Source organism: Vicugna pacos, chromosome 18, assembly GCF_048564905.1.
Source record: "Vicugna pacos chromosome 18, VicPac4, whole genome shotgun sequence".
In the NCBI taxonomy this organism is placed as follows: domain Eukaryota; kingdom Metazoa; phylum Chordata; class Mammalia; order Artiodactyla; family Camelidae; genus Vicugna; species Vicugna pacos.
In genome coordinates this window covers 38,122,908-38,142,698 of record NC_133004.1, presented here as the reverse complement: position 1 = coordinate 38,142,698, position 19,791 = coordinate 38,122,908, and the positions used below count along the sequence as shown (strand labels likewise).

Genomic DNA, 19,791 nt, shown 5'->3' with positions numbered 1-19,791 from the left:
TTTTAGAAAGATCTGTCAAAGCTTACATTAATTGTGAGTAAAGGAAGACAGACCAGAAGTCAGCACTAATTTGGCTGTTTTGAAACTGCACTATCGCTATATAAGATGGGACCTTTGGAGAAAAACGGGTGACGGTACAGCGGATTGCTCTGTACTGTTCTGGCAGCTTCTTGTGAATCTATAATTATTTTAAAATTAAAAGTTAAAAAACAATCAGATGAATTCAGCTCTGTTGTAAATGGGCTTCCCACCAGATCATGATAATAAAAAAAATCTCTTTACAAATAAACTATTTCAAGTGCCAGCATCCAATGAAATCTTTCTGATTCTCAACACCGACTCCCACAGAGGTCTTCTTCTTTCTAAATGCTATCCATCCGTTAGAAAGATGATGAAACAATATCTTAATAGGCAAAGAAAACAAAAGAAAGTAACGTGACATAAGGGAGGAACAGACTGAAGTTGAAGCTGAAATAACTGTGCTCCCTCCCATCCAGAGAAGGTCAGAGGTTGAGCTGAAGAACAGGAAATATAAATGGAAGACTCCTGATACCGTACAACATGGATGAGCCCTGAGGGAGTTGTGCTTGGTGAGATAAGCCAGTCGCAGAAAGGCAAATACCGTATGATTCCACTTACGTGAGGGACTTAAAGTAGTCAAATCCATAGGGACAGAAAGTAGGGTGGGGCTTGCCAGGAGGGAGAATAGGGGAGCTGTTTAATGGGGATATATTCGCAAGATGAAAAAGTTCTGGAGATCTGTTTCATAACAATGTAAACATACTTGACACGAATGAAACGCCCACTTCACAGCGGTCAAGATGGTAAATTCTACGTATGTGCTGCCGAAGCGAGCACTACATGTGCTTTTTTCGACTCTAATAAAAATACGTAAGTTAGAAAAATAAGCAGAGGTTAAATAGTGACAAAGCCAACTTGTCTTCTTGGTTTTAAAGCAATGAAGTTCGAGATGACTAATTTTATGAGGGAATGAACAATTCTAAGACTGGATTCTGTCACCGTATGTTCTCTGGCAAAATCTACCAAAATGCTTTATGTCACAGACTCTGACAAATTGCTCAGGGGGCCGCTGGAGCCATCCTCTACAGCAAAAAATTCCAGACTCTCCCTAAATCAGAGAAACTGCTGAAAATGACTGCAAATCAGCTCCATGGAGGACGCTTTGACTTAGAGAAAAATACAAATCATTTTGTCACTTAAGACAGATACACAACTCCTTGAAACAAGATCGATTTGCTTGTAAACTAACAAAGACATTCATGCCTCTACGTTTGGAGAGGAAATCCCCTTTATTAATTTTACCTTGAATATATATAACCACTTTAAGAGTTTTGGCCTTAAATGTGATACTCAGAATTTATATACGAAAGGAGGGAAGTGCTATCAAATTTGACTTCTAATTCAAGAAATTTCCTAAAGTTCTATTCAACTCTGCTCAAAAGATTTTGGCATGCTCATCAAGAAGACAAAATGAAATAAAGCAACAAACGGCATTGGCGCCAAGTTTTCTTACCAGTTAACTTCTATACCCAGGTGCTTAGAGCAGAATCACTTACAAAGCAGAAGAGTAAGAGAGTGATACAGTTCTTAATATTACATCTGAGGACGAGGACTTGGCCAGTTCTCTAAAAAGGCATGCATGCCAGAAAGTCTCCTTCTGTATTTTCAAACATCATGTGTGTTTAAAAGAGTGTATTCTCTGCAAAATACTGTAAACTGAAAAAGAAAAAAAAACAGACAGAAAAGAAAAGAAAAAAATGCCTCATTTTTCTAACCTTCCATTGGTAACGCCATCTCTATTTCTTCATTGCTTGCAGAAGAATGATGGCTCTCTGAAAGGAAAGCAAAGGATATATATTAAAAAAGGCAGAAATACAAGCTTACAAAAAGAAATCATTTAAAACAATGCAAATAATTCACGACCTGCACAGGAATGTACATGAAATACCTCGACTCCTTGAAGTCACACAAACGATCCTTTCTTTACATTTTTTTTCTTTGCTATTTTATCGGTGCTTTGGAAAACTCTCAAACATAGAAAAGCAGAGAGATGTCATAATGGAGCCATGTGCCATCCCCCAGCGCCAGCCTTCAGCTCAAGTCATCCTGTCTTATCCGTGCCCACCCCACCCGCGCCGGTAGTTTAAAGTAAACCCCAGATACAATGTACAGATACAAGTAAGACGTAACACCTCTCTTCCGATAGCATCACTCTGGTCTCGTGATCACCCCCCGCAAACTAACAATTATTCTTTAACATCACCTCATATCTAGTCATTGTTCAGATTTCCTCAATTGTCTCATACATGTCTTTAAAAAAAACTTTATATTTGGTAATAGTTTTCAGCTTAACAGAAAAGTGGCAAAAACAAAATAGTACAAAGAAGCTCCATCTGCCCTTTCCTCAGATAACATGATGTTCCTGTTCGCTCGTAATCTTTGTCTCTCCCTCCCTCTCTCCCCGTCTGTCTATATAGAGATATCAATGTGGATCCACATACTTTTTTGGGGGGATGCATTTGAGGGAAAGTTACACATATCATGGACCTTCACCTCTAAACACTTCCATGACTGTCTCCTGAGAATAGGGGTGTTCTCTTATAGGATCACAGTATAGTTATGAACTCACAGAATTTAACATCTGAGACAAGACTTTTATCTATTCTACTATTCATATTCCAATCTTGTTCCAAATGTCCAGATACTTCTCTCCAGCTGTTCTCTTTCAGTACGGGATCCAGTTTGGGGTCAGGTGCTGTTTTTAGTTGTCACTTCTTTCTAGTCTCCTTTAATGTGGAGCAGTTCCATAGTATGTCTTCGTTTTTTTAAATGGCACTGCCGCTTATTAAGAATTGAAATTCTCCTTCCACATCTGTTTCCCCCCATAGAACGTTCCTCATTTTGGATTTGTCAGATGTTTCCTCAAAATAAGATTCAGGTTTTGCATTCGCAGCCAGAGTCCTGCCTAGGTGATGGTGAGTCCTTCTCAGAGAACCACATCCACAGGCACCTGCAGTCTGATGTTGGCATGCTTCTGAGCTGACAGGTCTCAGCCCGCTGCGAAGAAATAAACAAGCCAGCGGCCGGTATACAGAGGCCGCTTTTGGTTCATTTCTAGAAAACCGAGTTAACATCATCATCAAACTGGTCAGGCTGCACAACATGCAACCACAAACGCAACAGTTAAATATAAAAGCAAGGCATGTACCCATGGTGTCTCATTATATGAGTTTACCAAACAGAACAAGAAGTGAATAATTTAAAAACAAATTGCCTCTTGTTAGGTTCAAGTCTAAGCAAGATTAAGTTTATATTAAACAAACAAACCAACAAACCAGTAGGCCAATGCATCTCTTTTCTTCCTCTTCCACTTCAAAAAGTCAAAACAAACAAACAAAACCCACCCTCAAAAACGCAGAACTAAATGTCACCGTCTATAATTCAATGTAGATTAACTTTAAAATATTAACATGTTCTGGAGAATGGAAGTGGAGGAGTATACCTTTGAAATACTTCAAATGAGGAATTTTTTTGAAGGCCCTACTTTTGGGAGCACAAATTTCGTCGTCAGATTTGGGTGAGAGATACGGATTCATAGCCATTCCACAAAGAAAAAGACAAAATTAAAAATAAGTGAGTGGCAATGAAGTTCTGACACCTGCTACAACAGGGATGCACCTTGACAACATTATGCTGAGGGAAATAAGCAAGTCACAAAAGGATCAATACTGTATAATTCCAGTTAAATGAGGCACCCAGAATAGGCAAATTCATAGAGACAGAAAGTGGAATGGTGTTTGCCAGGGGCTGAGAGGAAGGGATCATAGGGAGTTATTGCATAGTGGGGACAGAGTTTCTGTTTGTGATGATGAAGAAGTTCTGGAGATGGGCGGTGGTGACGGTCACATGATGTGAATGTACTTAATGCTGCTGACCTGTGCGTTTAGAAATGGTTAAAATGGTAGATTTCATGGTATGTATATTCTGCCATGGTAATATTTTTTTAAAAAGGAAATGAGTGACAAGATGATGTATCAATTTACCAAGAGGACAAGGGCTCTCCGGTAAATTTATCCACAGTTATAACAAAAATACTCTGGTCTAGAGTTTTGACAGCAAAAAAGGCTATGTATTGAATGGATAGCAAATATGTTCAGAACAATCTGATAACCACTCTTTTCAAGTCAAAAGTTAAAATTAAAGATAAAATTTATTTTATACGGATTATACAGGTTAATCTTACATTGGATCTGCTTTTTAAAAATGGAGAGAGTTCACGTACCACGAAATTCACCCTTTGAAGTGTACAGCTCAGTGGTTTTCCACATGTTCACAAGGCTGTATAACCATCATCACTATTTCCAGAGCTTTTTCATCGCCCCACAAAAGAATCCCTGTGCCCACTGGGAGTCATCCCCTACTCTCTTCCCTGTAACCACTAATGGACTTTCTGCCTCTATGGATTTGCCTATTCTGGACATTTCATATAAATGGAATCATACAATATGTACCTTCCAGCATCATATTTTCAAGGTTCATCCATGCTGTAGCAGGTATCAGGGCTTCATTCCTTTTAATGGCTGAAAAGTATTCCATTGTATGGATAGACCACATTTCGTTTATCCATTCATCAGCTTATACCTACCTGGGTTGTTTCCACCATTTGGCAATTAGGCATAATGTACAGGTTTTTGTGCGGACCTATGTTTTCTCTTGAGTATACAAGCAGAGTTGGATACATATCTAAGAGTGGCATTGCTAGGTCATATGCTAACTCTTCAACATTTTGAGGAACTGCCAAACTATTCTGAAAAGCAGCAGTACCATTTTACATTCCCACCAGCAATGTATGAGGATTCTAATTTCTCCACATCTTCACTGACACTTGTTATTGTCTGCCTTTTTAATTAACATCATCCTAGTGGGTGCGAAGTGGTATTTCATGATTTTGGTTTGCAGTTCTCTAGTGATTAATTATGTTGAGCATCTTTTCATATGCCTATCGGCCACTTGTATATAATTTTTGGAGAAATGCCTTCCCATATCATTTGCCCATTGTAAAACTGAGTAGTTTGTATTTTTATGGCTGAGTTGAGAGAGTTCTTATAGATTCAGGATGCCAGATCTTTATCAGATATATAAGTTGCAAATGTTTTCTCTCATTCTGTTTGTGGTCTTTTCACTTTTTTGATAATATTCTTTGAAGTATAAGAGTTTTTAATTTTGGTGAAGTTCAAGTTATTTTCTTTGGCTGCTTGTGCTTTAGATGTCATAGGTAAGGAACCATGTCTAATCCAAGGTCATAAAGGTCTACGTCTATGCTTTCCTCTAACAGAATTGTAGTATTCTCTCTTATACTTAGGTCTTTGATCCATTTTGAGTTCATTTTTTCATAAGGTGTGAGGTTATAGTCCAAACCGATCTGTTTGTATGTGGATATCCAGTTGTCCCAGCACCATTTTTTGAAAAGACTTTTTTCTCCCATTGAATTGTCTTGAGCATCCTTATTGCAGATCAACTTGCTATAAAAATACTGGTTTATTTCTGGACTGTCAATTCTATTCTGTTGATCTATATGTCTGTCTTTATGCCAGTACCACAGAATATTGACAATTACAGCTTTGTAGTAGGTTTTGAAATCAGTGAAGTACACATCTTCCAACTTTGTTCTTTTCAAGATTGTTTTGGCTATTTCAGGGTCCCCTGCCTTTTCATACAAATCTTAGGAAAGTTTTCCAATCCATGAACACAGGATGTCTTTCCATTTATTTGGTTCTTTAATTTCTTTCAACACTGTTTTGTAGTTTTCAGCTTACAAATCTTGTACTTCTTTGGTTAAAGTTATCCCTAAGTATGTCATCCTTTCTGATCCCACAATAAATGGAATTTTTTAAATTTGATTTTTTTGATTGTTCATTGCTAACATATAGAAATACAATTGGTTTTTGTATGTTGATCTTGCATCCTGCAGCCTTGCCAAACTCATTTTTTACTTCTAACTTGTGCGTGTATATTCCTTGGGATTTTCTACATACGAGAGCATGTCATCCACAAACAGAAATAGCTTTACACCTTCCTTCCAATCTGGGTACCTTTAAAAAGTCTTACCTAATTGCCCTGCCTAGAACCCCCAGTACAATATTGAGAAGAAGTGGGAAGAGCAGACATCCGTGTCTTGTTCCTAGTCTTAAGGGGAAAGCTTTCAGTCTGTCATCATTAAGTATGACCCGAGCTATAGGTTTTTTGAGATAAATCTGAATTATGTTGAGAAAGTTCCCTTCAGTTCCTAGCTTGTCGAGTGTTGTCGTATCATGAAAGGGTGCTGGAATTTGCCAAATGCCCTCTTCCTGCCTCCATGTGGTTTTTGCCCTTTATACTATTACGTTGTTATTCCATTGACTGAGTTCCGTATGTTGAGCTAATCTTGCGTTCCTAGGATAAATCCCACTTGGTCTTCGTATGGTCGGGCCATTCAAGATGGTGGTTCTCTTGCTCTCCGTACACCCTCTGCTTTACGCCGCCCTGCTTTACTCACATCACCATCCAATCCTCTTAATTATAGGGCACGTGATTGCCTCCTGCTCAAGCTGCTGGTTTCCCTGGTGACTGAGAAGCCAATCTGACGTCAGCTCCTCCTATAAATGGTAGCCTCTTATTCCCTGCGGAGGGAGGACTGCTGCCGCGTCCTGTTTGCCGTCTGCCGCACACGGCTGGGTGTCGCTCCAGGGCCTTGCTTCAGATGTGTAAGGTCCCCCCGTCCCACAAGCCAATGATGTCTCTGTCGCTATGTCCAGGCTGTCTCTTCAGTCTCGAGGCTGGGCAACTACAAGGCTTGCAGGCCTGCGGGGTGCAGCCCAACAGCCATGATGTAGACTCCTTTCATGTGTTCCTGGATGCATTTGCCAGTATTTTATGGAGGATTTTTGCGTGTCTATTAATAAGGGACACTGGTCCGTAGTCCTCTCGTGTTGTTTTTGTCTGGCTTTGGTATCAGGGTAAAACTGGCCTAACAGGATGAGTTGACAAATATTCCCGCCTCTTTATTTTTTTGTAAGATTTTGTGAAGGACTGGGGTGAATCCTTCCTTAAATACGTGGTAGAATTCACCAGGGAAGTCATCTGGTCCTGGGCTTTTGTTTGTAGGACTTTTTTGAGTACTAATTCAAACTCTTGTTATATGACTGTTTAAATTCTGTGTTTTATCTTTAGTCGGTTTCAGTAGCTTGTCCATTTCATCTAGGTTACTTCATTTGTTGGTGCACAACTGTTGAGTATTTGTGGTAGGCAGATGCTCCCCCCTCAAAGATACCCAAAACCTGCGGCTATATTATGCTACGTGGCAAGGGGCAGTCAGGTTGCAGGTGGGATTAAGTGTCCTCATCAGCTAACCTTCAGAGAGGCGTATCCCACATTACCCAGCTGGGCTCAGTGTAAGGGGCATTTAGATGTGGGGAGAGGAAGCAGGAGTGGTGTGATGCGAGGAAAGCCAAGATAATTCCTTGAACTTGGGCTTTTGCAACCATTTCCCCTCTGCCTGAAAGGCGTCTCCCCCAGATCGTGCAGTGTCAGCAGAGGAGAAAACAGAATGGTACTGGTACTCATACAGCCATCAGTGTCAGCGCAGCCTGGGTGCAACACACCTCGGCAAAGCTTGTAGTGTGCGTTCTTCATTTCCAAGGGCTGTGGAGTTGGGGTCCTTGCACATATAAAAGACCTGTGGGATTTCCGTGGGCTTCACGTGGGCCAGGATGTGATGTGTGTATGTGTAAATGTGTGTCGGGGGTCTTCCAAGAGATCTGTGTTGCAGACAGATCATGAGGTCCTGATGGAGGTGGGGTGGGGAATCGGATTTTCACGTAACCCTTGCATGAGCTTCTGAGCACTGGGGGGGCCACGACTGACTTCACTGGGGAGTCCCCGTGGGCCAGGAACCATTTTGAACAGGTCATGTTTATTGCCTTTTTGGATTTAAAAGTAGCTCCCTTACTTGATACAGAAAGACATCGATACTTCAGCATGTGAGTATTTAACCTAGATGGTTATAAAAACACTCAGTGCTGTGGAACATAGTCCATGATGGCAGGCAATTTGAAACTTTTTGGCATCAAGAAGGAAGCTGTTCTACAAAGATCTCTTGAATAGTTCTGTGCTCTCCAAGCCAAGCAGGAGAAAGATGATAGGTTATAGATTTAATGTAAATATTTTTCTTCAAGTAATGTACCTGAAAAATTAAAATAGAATGATTGCAAGTACATCTAATTTATTTACTTCTCTCATATCTTTGGGAGCAGAATCTGTAAGTATCCTATCTCTGTACACAATTTGATCAACTCCAAGGTCATTTATGTTTAAAAATATATTCTTGGGAGTCGAGATACAATTTAATTATAAGTACTTTGTTCAAAACAGTGGTAATTTAGAAACAGATGTTACACTGATTGTGAGAGTCACACTCAATTCAGGGACACGGGAGTGTCTGGTGTGTAGAAAGCTCCAGGGCTGGAGGAAGATGCTGTGTTTCCCACCAGGAGTGGCCACTAGCTGAGGGAGAGAGTTCTCAGCAAAGCATGAAGAGAACACAGCAGGTCACACTAAATGCTGGAGGCTCCCTGCAGGAGTTGAGATTCCAACTGTGCGCAGGAGAAAGGGGTGGAACTCATAAGAAGTCTGCAGGGTAGGGACTCACAGGGAGGATCAGCTTATACAAAAGCCCTGTGGAAGGAGGGTTCAGGACACATTCAAGGAATCACGGACCGAGCAGTGTGTATGAACTGAGGGAGGGTGACGGTGGGGGAGGCAGATGAAACAGGAGGGGAGGCCAGAGAGAGCAGTAGGAATGTGGAAGGAAACCGGGACTCTACAGGTGACAAGAGCCAGCCACAGACAGAGTGTGAGCAGGGGAGAGAGGTGACAGGTCCGTTTTCAGAGAATCAGTGATTGGGGTGGGGTGGGGTGTGTGGAATGGATTGAAAGGGGACAGTCTGCCTGGGAGGAAGATTTGCCACAAGACCAGTCCAGACTGATGGAGGGCTGGCCCAGGACAGAGCAATGACAAAGGAACTTGCATTGGTCTCTGCTTTTTAGATTTCTTGAGAAAGATTTTTTACAATAAAACTTAAAGAGCTACATAATGCTGCAAGAAAATTCCAAAGTTAAGACTGTAGGAAACCTTTCCAATCTGACGGCAATGTTTGGGGACTTAATTGCAAGGTGCCCTGCCTCCACCCACAGCGGAGAAAGGAATGCGGTGCAGCATCACAGCCGCACGACATCCTGTGTTGTCAAGCTGCCGCCGCCCTGCGGTCCAGCGGGACTCTGGTCTTTGGGGAGAGGACCCAACTGCACAGACCACCCACGTGTGGAAAGTGCGTGTGTATTTGGTAACAAGTGTCTTCTGCTCCCCATGGATTGTGAATAATGTCAATCAAGCAACTACTATTACGAACAGGCGCTGGAATTTCTCAACTCTTACTTCCATCTCTTTTAACTTTTAATATTTTCTCAGCAAGTTAGGGGGCAGACTGGGCAGGAGAGGAGAAAGGGGGGAATATTTTAGAATACCCAAGATAATATTTAATAGACAAACTCAAGTAAAACACAGCCTGAAATAACTTTATAGTTTCCACATATGCCTAGGAGTACATGGATTCAGGCTAAACACAATTTATTTTCCGACCGTAAAACCGTTGACCCTAAGGCAGTGTGCTAGATCCTGGGTAAATGTACATGGATCATTATTACTCTTTTCCTGGTCTTCAGACGAGTGCTGAAATTTTCTATAACGGAGGGTAACTTGTGGAGAAGAAAATTATAAAATAGTATTACCTTGCATATTATATTGATAGTAATTAGGATCTTCTGATTCTTTCTTGACCGACACAGTTGGTGCTTTCAGTGAAACGCCTTTGAATGCAATGGAAATGATACAGTCAGGTGTTAGGCCAAACTCACCAACAGACAACTGTGACCGGCTAGTGTATCTCCCAGGTCCTGTTTTGACTCACACAGCAACACTGCAATCAGCAAAAGAACGTGTAGCTCATACACTACGAACAAATGGGTTATCCATATAAAAACACACAGATAAAATAATAGGAAATCAACACAGAAGGAAGGAGGGAGAGATGGAAGGAGGGAGGAAGGGAAGGAAAAAGAGGTCTAGTCCTCAGTTTGGGGAAATTTTCCTTTTCAAGATGACTGAATATACACGTGCATTTATGAGAAATACTATACATACCCTTCTGTAATGGGACCTGAATTGGCATGGATAATCTTAATTTACCTACTACAATGAAATAGATTTCAAAACCTGGGGAAACTACATTAATAAAGTCAAAAGGCTTTATCAGGGAGAGGTGTGGGAGATTGCAAAAATTAGCCACAAATGTCTCGCGTTTCAGGACGCACACCTGTTTGCAATACGACTTTCTCACCTCTTTTCTAGCAGTGGCATCTACTTCTCTACCTTTTAAAGCTGGGCTTGGCCATGTGGCTTGCTTTGGCCAATGGGATGCAAGCAGAGGCTTGAAAAGAGCGTGTGGGTCAGTGTCCACTGTTTTTGGAACAAGAGTTGCGGTGTGAACGTGCCTGGGTGGGCCTCCTGGAGGAATGAGACCACAAGAGGAGGGAGGCTCAGCTCTCCCAGCTGAGGCCTCAGCCCCAGCGGCGAGGCCAGTCTGGTCCAGATGGACAGCCTGGCCAACACACAGAACTGTAAGAAAGACTAAATCCTTGTTAGAAGCAACTAAGTTCTGGGGTGCTTTTTTTTTGTACAGCAATAGATAACTGATACCGAAGTACACATAAAACTTAACTGTGAATGCTAATAGCGGTAAAAGCAGAAACTGTGACACAGCTTGGGATTTCACTGTTCAGCATTAATTTACAAGTTCGGGGGGAGGGCAGTCTTCTGAAAACCCTTAACAGCCCTGTTGGCATAGGGATAGTGAGACTGGAGAGCAAAGAATGTGACTATCAAGAAGAAAAGTCTGTTAAAAACGGAGCAGCAGAATGGACACAGCTGATGGCCACATCAGCGAAATGAAGATTAAGTTGAGGAAATTGCTCAGAAACGGGACAGAAAGGTAACTGGACGGGAAGATTAAATGCAAGTTCACAAACGGAGGTCTACTTGTGCGTTAAAAAAAAGCTAACGTGTTGGTAAGTGATCTGAAAGAATTTTCACAAATTGCTAAGACCTGTTTTCCTTATAATGAGGGTGGAATTTGAGGTGTAGGGAGATTGAAGAGAGATGGAGTTTTGAGGGTGAAAGGGTGAAAAGGAATTGCACTTACTACTAGTCTGAATTTTTACTTTAAACATGTATAACCTTTGTAATGTAACAGTAAAACTTCAAAGCACGAGTTCCAAGCCGATGAAGCACTAATGACTCTCCTCAGAAACACTGAAACAACGTGACAGCTGGGCTGTCAAAGAAAATTCCTTTTTAATGCGGGAGGCTGAAGCAGATTTGACAGGGCAGAATGCAGAACGCGTCTGAAATACTAATGAAAACAGATTCGTTTCAGCCTTTCCTCAAAATAAGACAGAGGGCACGGGGGAATTCAAAAATCCAAACCATTTAAACACTTCTTTGTGTAGCAACTGCTACACAAACATCATAGGAAATAGGGCCGCTGGAAGCCTGTGGGCAGCTGCAAGATTCGTATCCTGAAACCCACAGTAGGAAGTCATCTTATCAGGGAGCATATTTTTGTTTAAAGGGAACCACATCTCCAAAGAGAGGCCTCAGCAAAGGAGGCCTGCTTTAAGACAGGTGGGAAACACTCACCTGCCCGACAGCTGATGACAAAGGAGGGGGAGGAGGTGGGGGCCCTGGGGAGGGCCCCTGGGGAGAGCTGACAGCCCCTTACTCCCACCCCACTTGTCTTCCCCGTTTCGGAGAGGAGATTGTGCCTTGGGGGTTTTAACTTCTCTCTGACCATCCGAGACCCAGGCAGAACGTATCTGAGCTTGGAAATGCGTCCAAGGCGAGGAGGAACGGGGCAAGCGTGGAGGCCCGTCACACGTGGAAGCAGGATGGAGACCCCACAGCCGGCGGGGACGCGGCAGCTCAGTGGTGAGCGCGCGCTCAGCGTGCACACGGTCCTGGCTTCAGTTCCCAGTACCGCCATTTAAAAGTAAAATACGTAAACCTAATCACCCCCACCCCCCAAAAAAGACTCCACAGCTGAAATACTCGGCTCCTTTCTTTTCATTGACTTGGGTTGGTTTTACCTAGAACAACTAAAATGGACAAGCACTCTTATTTTTCAGATTCTGACATTTAAGGTGCGGTGTCTACCCAGCACATGTTTACACGTGGACTGGAGGGACGGGCGCCCACAGTTGTGGCGGAGGGACCCTGGGGTATGACAAGGGAGGAGCCAGGGGCTACAGAGGAGGCTGGGCCACTTGTGCCCGGAGGGGCTGGAAGCAGGGCACCATAAACCACATCCCGACAGCTGCTCTGACCCCCACTTCACGGAGGTCCAGCCTCTCTCTACTCCTTTCTCTACAACTTTTCTTCATATTAAGTCTTGCTTTTCTTTTGAATTATCTTAGATTTAATTGTAACTTCACATTCCGAACTTTTTCCTATTTCTAGGTTGCTTTTCTAAGCATTATTTAATTCTCATTTTACCCTCTTACAGCCCGCTTGTGTTCACTTCTATCTTTTCGAGGTTTCCGTTTTAGTTTTACTATTGTACTTGCTTATTTTAGGTTTTGTAACCTTTCCACTTTTAATACTTTCAGTATTTCCCCATCCCTTGGTTCAACATTTGAGTTTTTAAAAAGGTTTGCATTTTTAACATTTTCCCTCTAACAAATGCCATTTTTCCTTTTTTTTTTTATTTTTAATTTGAGGAGTGAGGAGAGGCAGGGAAGGGGGTCAACTACTCTTCATCCATCAAAGAGGGAATTTTTTCCAACATATGCTGTCATAGTAACACACATCTATCACAGAGAATTTAGAAATGACAGGGTGCAAGAAGGCAGCAAAATAAGATGGCCAAAAATGAAAACACTGCTCTATTTGTAAATTAAATCATAATGCCAAACGGGTCCTCGAGACTTTTTATTCATTTCACAGTCAGGTTCTAATTCCTATATCTGTAGACAAAATATTTTAATTATATCTAAATAACACTTTGTACCTAGTGTTTACTGAGCTAGAAGGTTCTTCTGGATATTTGAGTAAATATGACCCCAGTTGAGGTTAGTTGCTGCCCTAGTCCCCATCTTTTTTGGGGGAGGATTTTCTACCTGGACCATCATGTCATCCATGAACAAAGAGTTTTATTTCATCATTCCCAATCTGTATACCTTCTATTTCCTTTTCTTGCCTTGTTTCATTAGCTAGGACTTCCAGTACAATGTTGAAAGGGAGTGGTGAGAGGGAACATCCTTGCCTTGTTCCTGATCTTAGTGGGAAAGACTCTAGCTTCTTACTATTAAGTATGATGTTAGCTGTAGGTTTTTTGTAGATTTTTTTTTAAATCAAGGTGAAGTTCCCCTCTATTCCTAGTTTACTGAAAGTCTCATTTTTTAAATAAAACAAAAGAAAGAAGTCAAATAATGACCTGGACCTGCTAAACACTTGATTAAGCAAGCAACAGTGTACTTACCAGAGTCTTCCATGGGTTCAGTCTTCACACTGACAGGGGCAGAACTGAAAGGAGAAAGGCAGGGTAAGAACTGCCCACAAGCATCTGGACACACTGACTCCAGTCATCCGGATCTCCAGGCAGGCATAGCTCCCCTCCCCCATCAAACTGACTGCACAGCTACCTCAACTTTAACGTCACCTTTCTTAATAACTTGTTACAAAATTAAAAGTGTCCATGTAATATAGTCTCATAATCCCAAATAGCCTTTTGCATAAAGAATGTGTAACGGAGGGGAGGGATATGGCTCAGTGGTAAAGCACATGCTTAGCTTGCATGAGGTCCTGGGTTCAATCCCCAGTACCACCATTAAAAAAAAAAAAAAAGAACGTATCACAAAATAAGGAAGACATTCCGTAGTCTCAAAACTAACACACTGGGGTTAGATGTAGACTTAATTTTTTATTGATCCCTTACCTTTCACTCGGTGATGTCACTGATCTCTCAGCATCGGTTAGCACCCCAGGTCCACCTGTGCAGGAGTAAAAAGACACATACTAGCCCCTTCCCACATCTTGAAACATGACAAATGTCCAAAGGTGGGAAAGCAAATAGCATGGGACTCCCGGCTCTAGGTCATCAAGGGATAGCGGCGGAGGAGAGCCCCGGGGCCTGGGCCATCTGTGTGGGCAGAACAGGGGGCCGGGGAGCAGACAGGGGCTGGAACGACCTCCGGCAGGTTACTAGGCCCCTCCGTGCCTCAGTTTCCTTGTCTGGAAATGGCGGTTGGGTGAGGATTAACTAAGACATGCAAAGTGCTTAGAACAGGCCTGTCACAGAGTGTCAGCGGCTATTACCATTCTGTAACGTCCTCAAGTCCCCTTTTAACGTGAGCTAGGGGACTCCAGGAACTCACAGCTGCTCCAGAAACAGACTTGCTCCGTGAGCAGTCCATGCGCAGGAGAGTGTCTCAATGTCCCCTGGACCCCGCGGTGGGCCTTGTGGACGGTAAGACACCCCCCACCCCCACCCCGGCCACTTTGTGTCTGTAGCTGTGTAGTCTCAGCATGACACCCTCTCTAGACCTGGTCTCTCATGAACAGCTACGGCCCAGGGTTTCCAACGACATTCCAGAATAATAATCTGAGAAAGTAAGAAGTGGCCATAGATGGATCTCTAAACACTTCTAGTAAAATTGTTTTTTTGGTCCCTTCAGCATCATAAGGAGATTATGGGCTTCCCGGGGGAGCCAAGCTGTTGAGACCCTGCTTTGCTTGGGGACCAGCTCCTCCAGGAAGCTCTTCCGATCACACAAGTCTAACCCCTTACCCAGGGCCCTCGGGGATTTCCTCCACAGGTCGCCCCTGGTTCTCTGCTGAACAGTCTCATTCCTTCTCCCAGACCATGCGTCTCAGAAGCACGGGAACAGTCACACAGCCCAGACCCACATGTGGACCAAACAACGCTGGCCTGTGGCTGGTGGTCGAAAACCAGGCAGTGACCCCAGCATCTTCATCTTCACACTCCTGGGCCCGTGGGAAAGGTAGGCCTCCTGCCCTCTGTGGTCTGGACGCAGAAGCTCGCCGGCACGCGAGCTGGGAGGAGGGGCGCATCTTGGCTCTCAGGCTGGGTGTGTGTGTTTCCCTGAGATGCATCCCTGTAAAGATCACCACCTCCCCCTGCCCTGGGATGTCAGAGGTGGCCTCCTCAGTGTGGGAACGGCAAAGAATACACCAGCTTTAGAATGTGCCGCACTTGTATTTTAACTAAGAAAAGCAGAACTGGTTTAGCAACTAAGGGCAGACACTGAGAGTGAGAAGCTGTCACTTACCTAGCTGACTTGCTGGACCTAGGAATGGTCTGCAAGAAAAGCAATACTGTTACCCAGCATGAACACACAAGAGAGACAGATTAAACATCTGAACAACCAATTTCTAAATGTAACGGGACAGAATTAACTAACTGAAATTAAGCTGTCGGTGTATCTTCAAATGAACCGTTAGGAGCGGGTCTAGCCTGTCACCTGTGGATGATGAATGAAATCCCCGCTTTGTTCTCCAAAATCCACTTCAGGGTTGCAAGATCATAGTTCTCAGGGTGTTGAAAGGGGACCCCTTCCGGGAGTCCCTGAACTCCCACAGCTGCCTGGTCCCTCAGCATCTTCTCGTACGGAACAGGCACCATTGCTGTCGACCCCAAGGCCTTACCTAGAAGAGGAGGCAGGATGGCTTCAAATGGTATGAGTGAAAAACCCTGCCAGTCAGTTTCACTTAGTGTCATAAACACAGGTGTTAACATTTGGCTCTGAAGCGACACTGAAAGTGTAAAATGTCTTATTCCTCTGTATCTCCAGTTAATAAAATTGCCAACCGAAGGGCCAAAAGAAGAAGAAAAAATTGTATAATATTTTACTTTAAATTTTTCCATAAGAGAAAATAATAGGTCTTTTTCTCCATTTTCTTGGAGGTTGCACAATTTGGGGTGCTCGCCTTGGTGCACCCAGGGCTACAGGGAGCACCCCGAGGTTACTCAAGCTGCTGCCAACAGAGGATGAGAGCCCTGCCCAAAGCCTGATCATCCCTGTGTCACACCGCACAGGTCAGACTACCTTGTCTGTAGAAAGTTGAGTCCACATGGCCTCATGTGACACCTGTGGCCGTGTTGGTGTCTCTGCACTGGCTGGCCCGCCCTGAGGTGCTGGAGCCCCATTTCTCATAGGGAATTGTAGCCTGAGGCCCCAAGAACCCCTGTGCTGGGGATCCCCAAAGTCAAATGCTCACAGGGACCTGCAGGTCACACAGATGGGAGCAGCTGTCCAGGAATGATGCTCAGGCCCTGAGATGCTACAGGGCTTAGATCACAAGTACAACACCTGCAGACCTGCTTGTTACCTCGCTCCTTAAAGCACTGTGTAGGCATTAAAAACCACCCCTGTCTCCATGCCTGAGGGGAGATGTGGTTAGAAGGGGAGACCAGTGAGGGTGAGGCTGGCAGCTGAGTCAGCGATGAACATTTTAATAACTGTGTGGCCATAGTCGGGGAGGGGGGTGTCTGCAAAGGCTGAGGCTGATGAATCTGGAGGTGTTGCTGGACCAAGGTGTCTTCTGTAAGAAGACTTGACCTGGTACTTAACTGGCTCTTTGCTTGATGAGAATGTGGATTTTCCAGTGTAAACGATGTTCTGAATAGTCACACTGATAACAGGATCTCTAACGCTGTCTTCTGTGTGAACTATTGAGAGAATTAATGCTTAAAGCGAGCTTTACCGTAACAAAAGCAGAAATAGTCCTCGACCGCTTTTCTGAGTATTTCTGTCTCCCCTGAATCGATCTGCATCCCGTTGGCAGGGTGTGGGGGTTTCGCCTGGTGCAGCTCCTCGGCAGTGCCTGTAAACGAGTGATCAGCACACAGTCAGTGTCCAAGCATCTCTACGTTTCCTTAACATCCATGCTTCTGGTGCTGAGAGGACAGAGGGGGAAGAAGGAACAGACATACAGCAAGGTTTTTTTGTTTTTTTTTTGAAAACAAGATCTTTTAAAAAAAAAAAACAACAAAGAACAGGGTATTTGTGATGAACAGGATAAAATAAGGTGATCATCTCTGGAACGAATCTATTGATAAAGAACTATAATTCAACATACGAGGAAATATTGGTAGTTCAAAGGTAATTATAGAAGTGTTATTTGCAACCCAGTCTGAAAGTGACAGTCACTGCAGAGGAAGACCCTCCCCACCGTTCACTATATGTGCTCCGTGTAACACATATTGGCGGGTTGAAGGCTCCGAAAGTCCCACAGTTAAAAAGAACAAAAGAAAAAAAAAACAACAAGGGAGTCCAAGGGTCATTAACTGTAAGGAACAGGTGCTGAGTTTTTCCCTTTCCTTTGGGAAGGGGTAAAATAACAGTATTTCTTTCCTGTGTGGGGTCATCTTAGGAATTAAAGACAATTTACTCTGTGTTCTTCAAACTTATTCCACAAAACCAGAGTCCTGCTGGGGACACAGTGCAAAATACACTGACCGTGTTTCTTGGACTCACTGATAAGTGGCTTCACCAGTCCGCTAAGTCACAGGGGTGTGTCAGAGCCATTCTTAGAATAAAGCTTAGGATATCTTAGAAGAAAACCTAAGTCCTGCCTGCAAATATTTTAAGATTTATGAATACAAAGGATAAAATCATTAACACCTACAGTATTTTGCAAAATCCTTCTGCAAATCTGTCCTGGTGTTGACAAAAGCCCTTCCTTTCTCAGTGCCGATGACAAACACATCCGCTTCATACATTGCGATGCAGGCCACCTCCGCTTTGGACTTGGCCAGTTCTTTACACTGAAAGGAAAACAAAGAATGAAATGTTACGCACAAGGGCAGATCCAGATTTTGTGGGGCCTGAGAGGTCCACTGTAAGGAAAAAAATTAGGTATAAAAACAAATATTTCTTTAGAATGAGAAAAAACACCAAGAAAAAAATAAATTTATCAAACAGATGCCTTTAACATCATAAAACCCCAGGAACATACTGTTATTAATCACTGGTGGTGATATCTGTGATTTATAATAAGAAAGGTATATTCGTCCTTCTTCTACTGTTCTGGCACAAAGCTCCTAAAACCCGTGGACTTTTCTAAGAGGTGAGTGATCAAGGTGTCTTTTGTTATGTTAATGGTGACTTTTGGACCCACCTAATGATGGGACCGGCTGTCAGGAGAACCAACCAGGTGATTGGGGGGTTGGAACTTTCAGTCCCACCCCCCTGACCTCAGGGGAGGGGAGCGGGGCTGGAGGTTGACTCAGTCGCCAGTGGTTTAATTAATCACGCCTACGTAATGAAGCGTCCTAAACCCCTAAATGGTCAGGGCAGGGCTGGGGAAGGTAAGGGAGGTGTAGGCTGAGAGGTGCAGCTGGAGGGGGCGTGGAAGCTCCCAGCCCTGTCCCCACGCCTTGACTTCTTGCATCTCTTCCAGCTGGCTCTTCTTGAGTTATATCCTTTCATGATAAACTGGTAATCTAGTAAGTAAAACGCTTCTCTGAGTTCTGTGAGCAGCTCCAGTAAGTTAATCAGACCCAAGGAGGGGCTTGTGGAAACTGAATATTCAGTCTATAGCTGGTTGGTCAGAAGCACAGGTGACAATATCAACTTGCCTTTGGCATCTGGGGCGGAGGGGTGGAGCAGTCTTGTAGAACTGAGCCCTTAACCCTATCTCTGCATAAGTAGTGTCAGGATTGAGGTGAACTGGACACCCAGCTGGTGTTGGAGAATTGCTTGTTGGTGTGGGAGTCAAAAAACCCACATTGGAATGGAGCACAGAATCCTGACCATCTGACACACCTCTTTAACATGCCTTTTTTTCCTACATCTTTGGCTGTAGACTCTGCCTCTTTCTGTGACAACAATTTTATAATATTTTCTATGGAGAGAATAGAGATAATTTTGATGTTTACTCCAATATGGTTGACTGCATTTTTGGCGGCAGGGATGCATAAAACATGGAAAATTCACACACAGACGCACTAGCTGTTCGTCGTGGTGCTGTAGGCTTATGCCCTGCAGACTAGAATTCTGATAAATTCTACTTTGTGTAGTTCCTTTAAAAAATTTAAAAGAATGTGTGGTGTGTTTATAACTGCATATGCTATGTTACTGAGTATCTCCTGACCAGACAGAACTGTTTTGACAAGGCAGCAATGAAAAATCATCTGTTGACAGTTTTACCCATTTAATGGTTGGAAGAATTTTCCTAAGACTGGTTTCTGGCTCTGTACATTTAAAACCTTGTTTCTCCTCTGCGACCCACGTACTTCTGCAGTTGAGAGCATGTTCACACCACAGTGCGGCCTAGGGTCTTGTCACTTGATGTCATGTTACTAGATGAGCTGACGCAGCAAACTATAGGATTGTTCCTGGAAACCATTGCTATACCAGGGCATCTAGCAATAACTTACGCAGGCGCAGAAATACCACCAAGCCACATAGTACTTACCACTAAACTAAAACCTAATGTAACTCCAACTCAGCTTTCTCTTCTTGGGACCCCACAAATGCCCACGTCCACTCCAGTATCACCTGACACAGTGGATTATGGGAGGCAGAATAATGCCCCCCCAAGCCTGTCCTAATCCCCAGAACCTCTGAATGTTACCTTACACAGCAAAAGGGGCTTTG

The 19,791-nt window shown here is 43.4% G+C and overlaps 1 protein-coding gene across 4 annotated transcripts in view; it reads right to left on the bottom strand.

Annotated features, from left to right (window-relative positions):
• Positions 1-19,791, bottom strand: part of LOC102539151 (general transcription factor II-I repeat domain-containing protein 2) — a 43,166-nt gene that overhangs the window by 11,572 nt on the left and 11,803 nt on the right. For all 4 annotated transcript variants that reach the window (XR_012061250.1, XM_031687358.2, XM_031687359.2 and 1 more), the window contains exons 3-10: positions 17,819-17,957; positions 16,895-17,014; positions 15,652-15,835; positions 15,460-15,488; positions 14,106-14,160; positions 13,650-13,693; positions 9,847-9,924; positions 1,797-1,853 (exon numbers count right to left, since the gene is read on the bottom strand). Coding sequence is in view for 3 of the 4 variants with exons in the window: in XM_031687358.2 (XP_031543218.2) it covers positions 1,797-1,853; positions 9,847-9,924; positions 13,650-13,693; positions 14,106-14,160; positions 15,460-15,488; positions 15,652-15,835; positions 16,895-17,014; positions 17,819-17,957 (706 nt within the window). In the remaining variant the exon portion in view is untranslated. The remainder of the gene's footprint in view (positions 1-1,796; positions 1,854-9,846; positions 9,925-13,649; positions 13,694-14,105; positions 14,161-15,459; positions 15,489-15,651; positions 15,836-16,894; positions 17,015-17,818; positions 17,958-19,791) is intronic.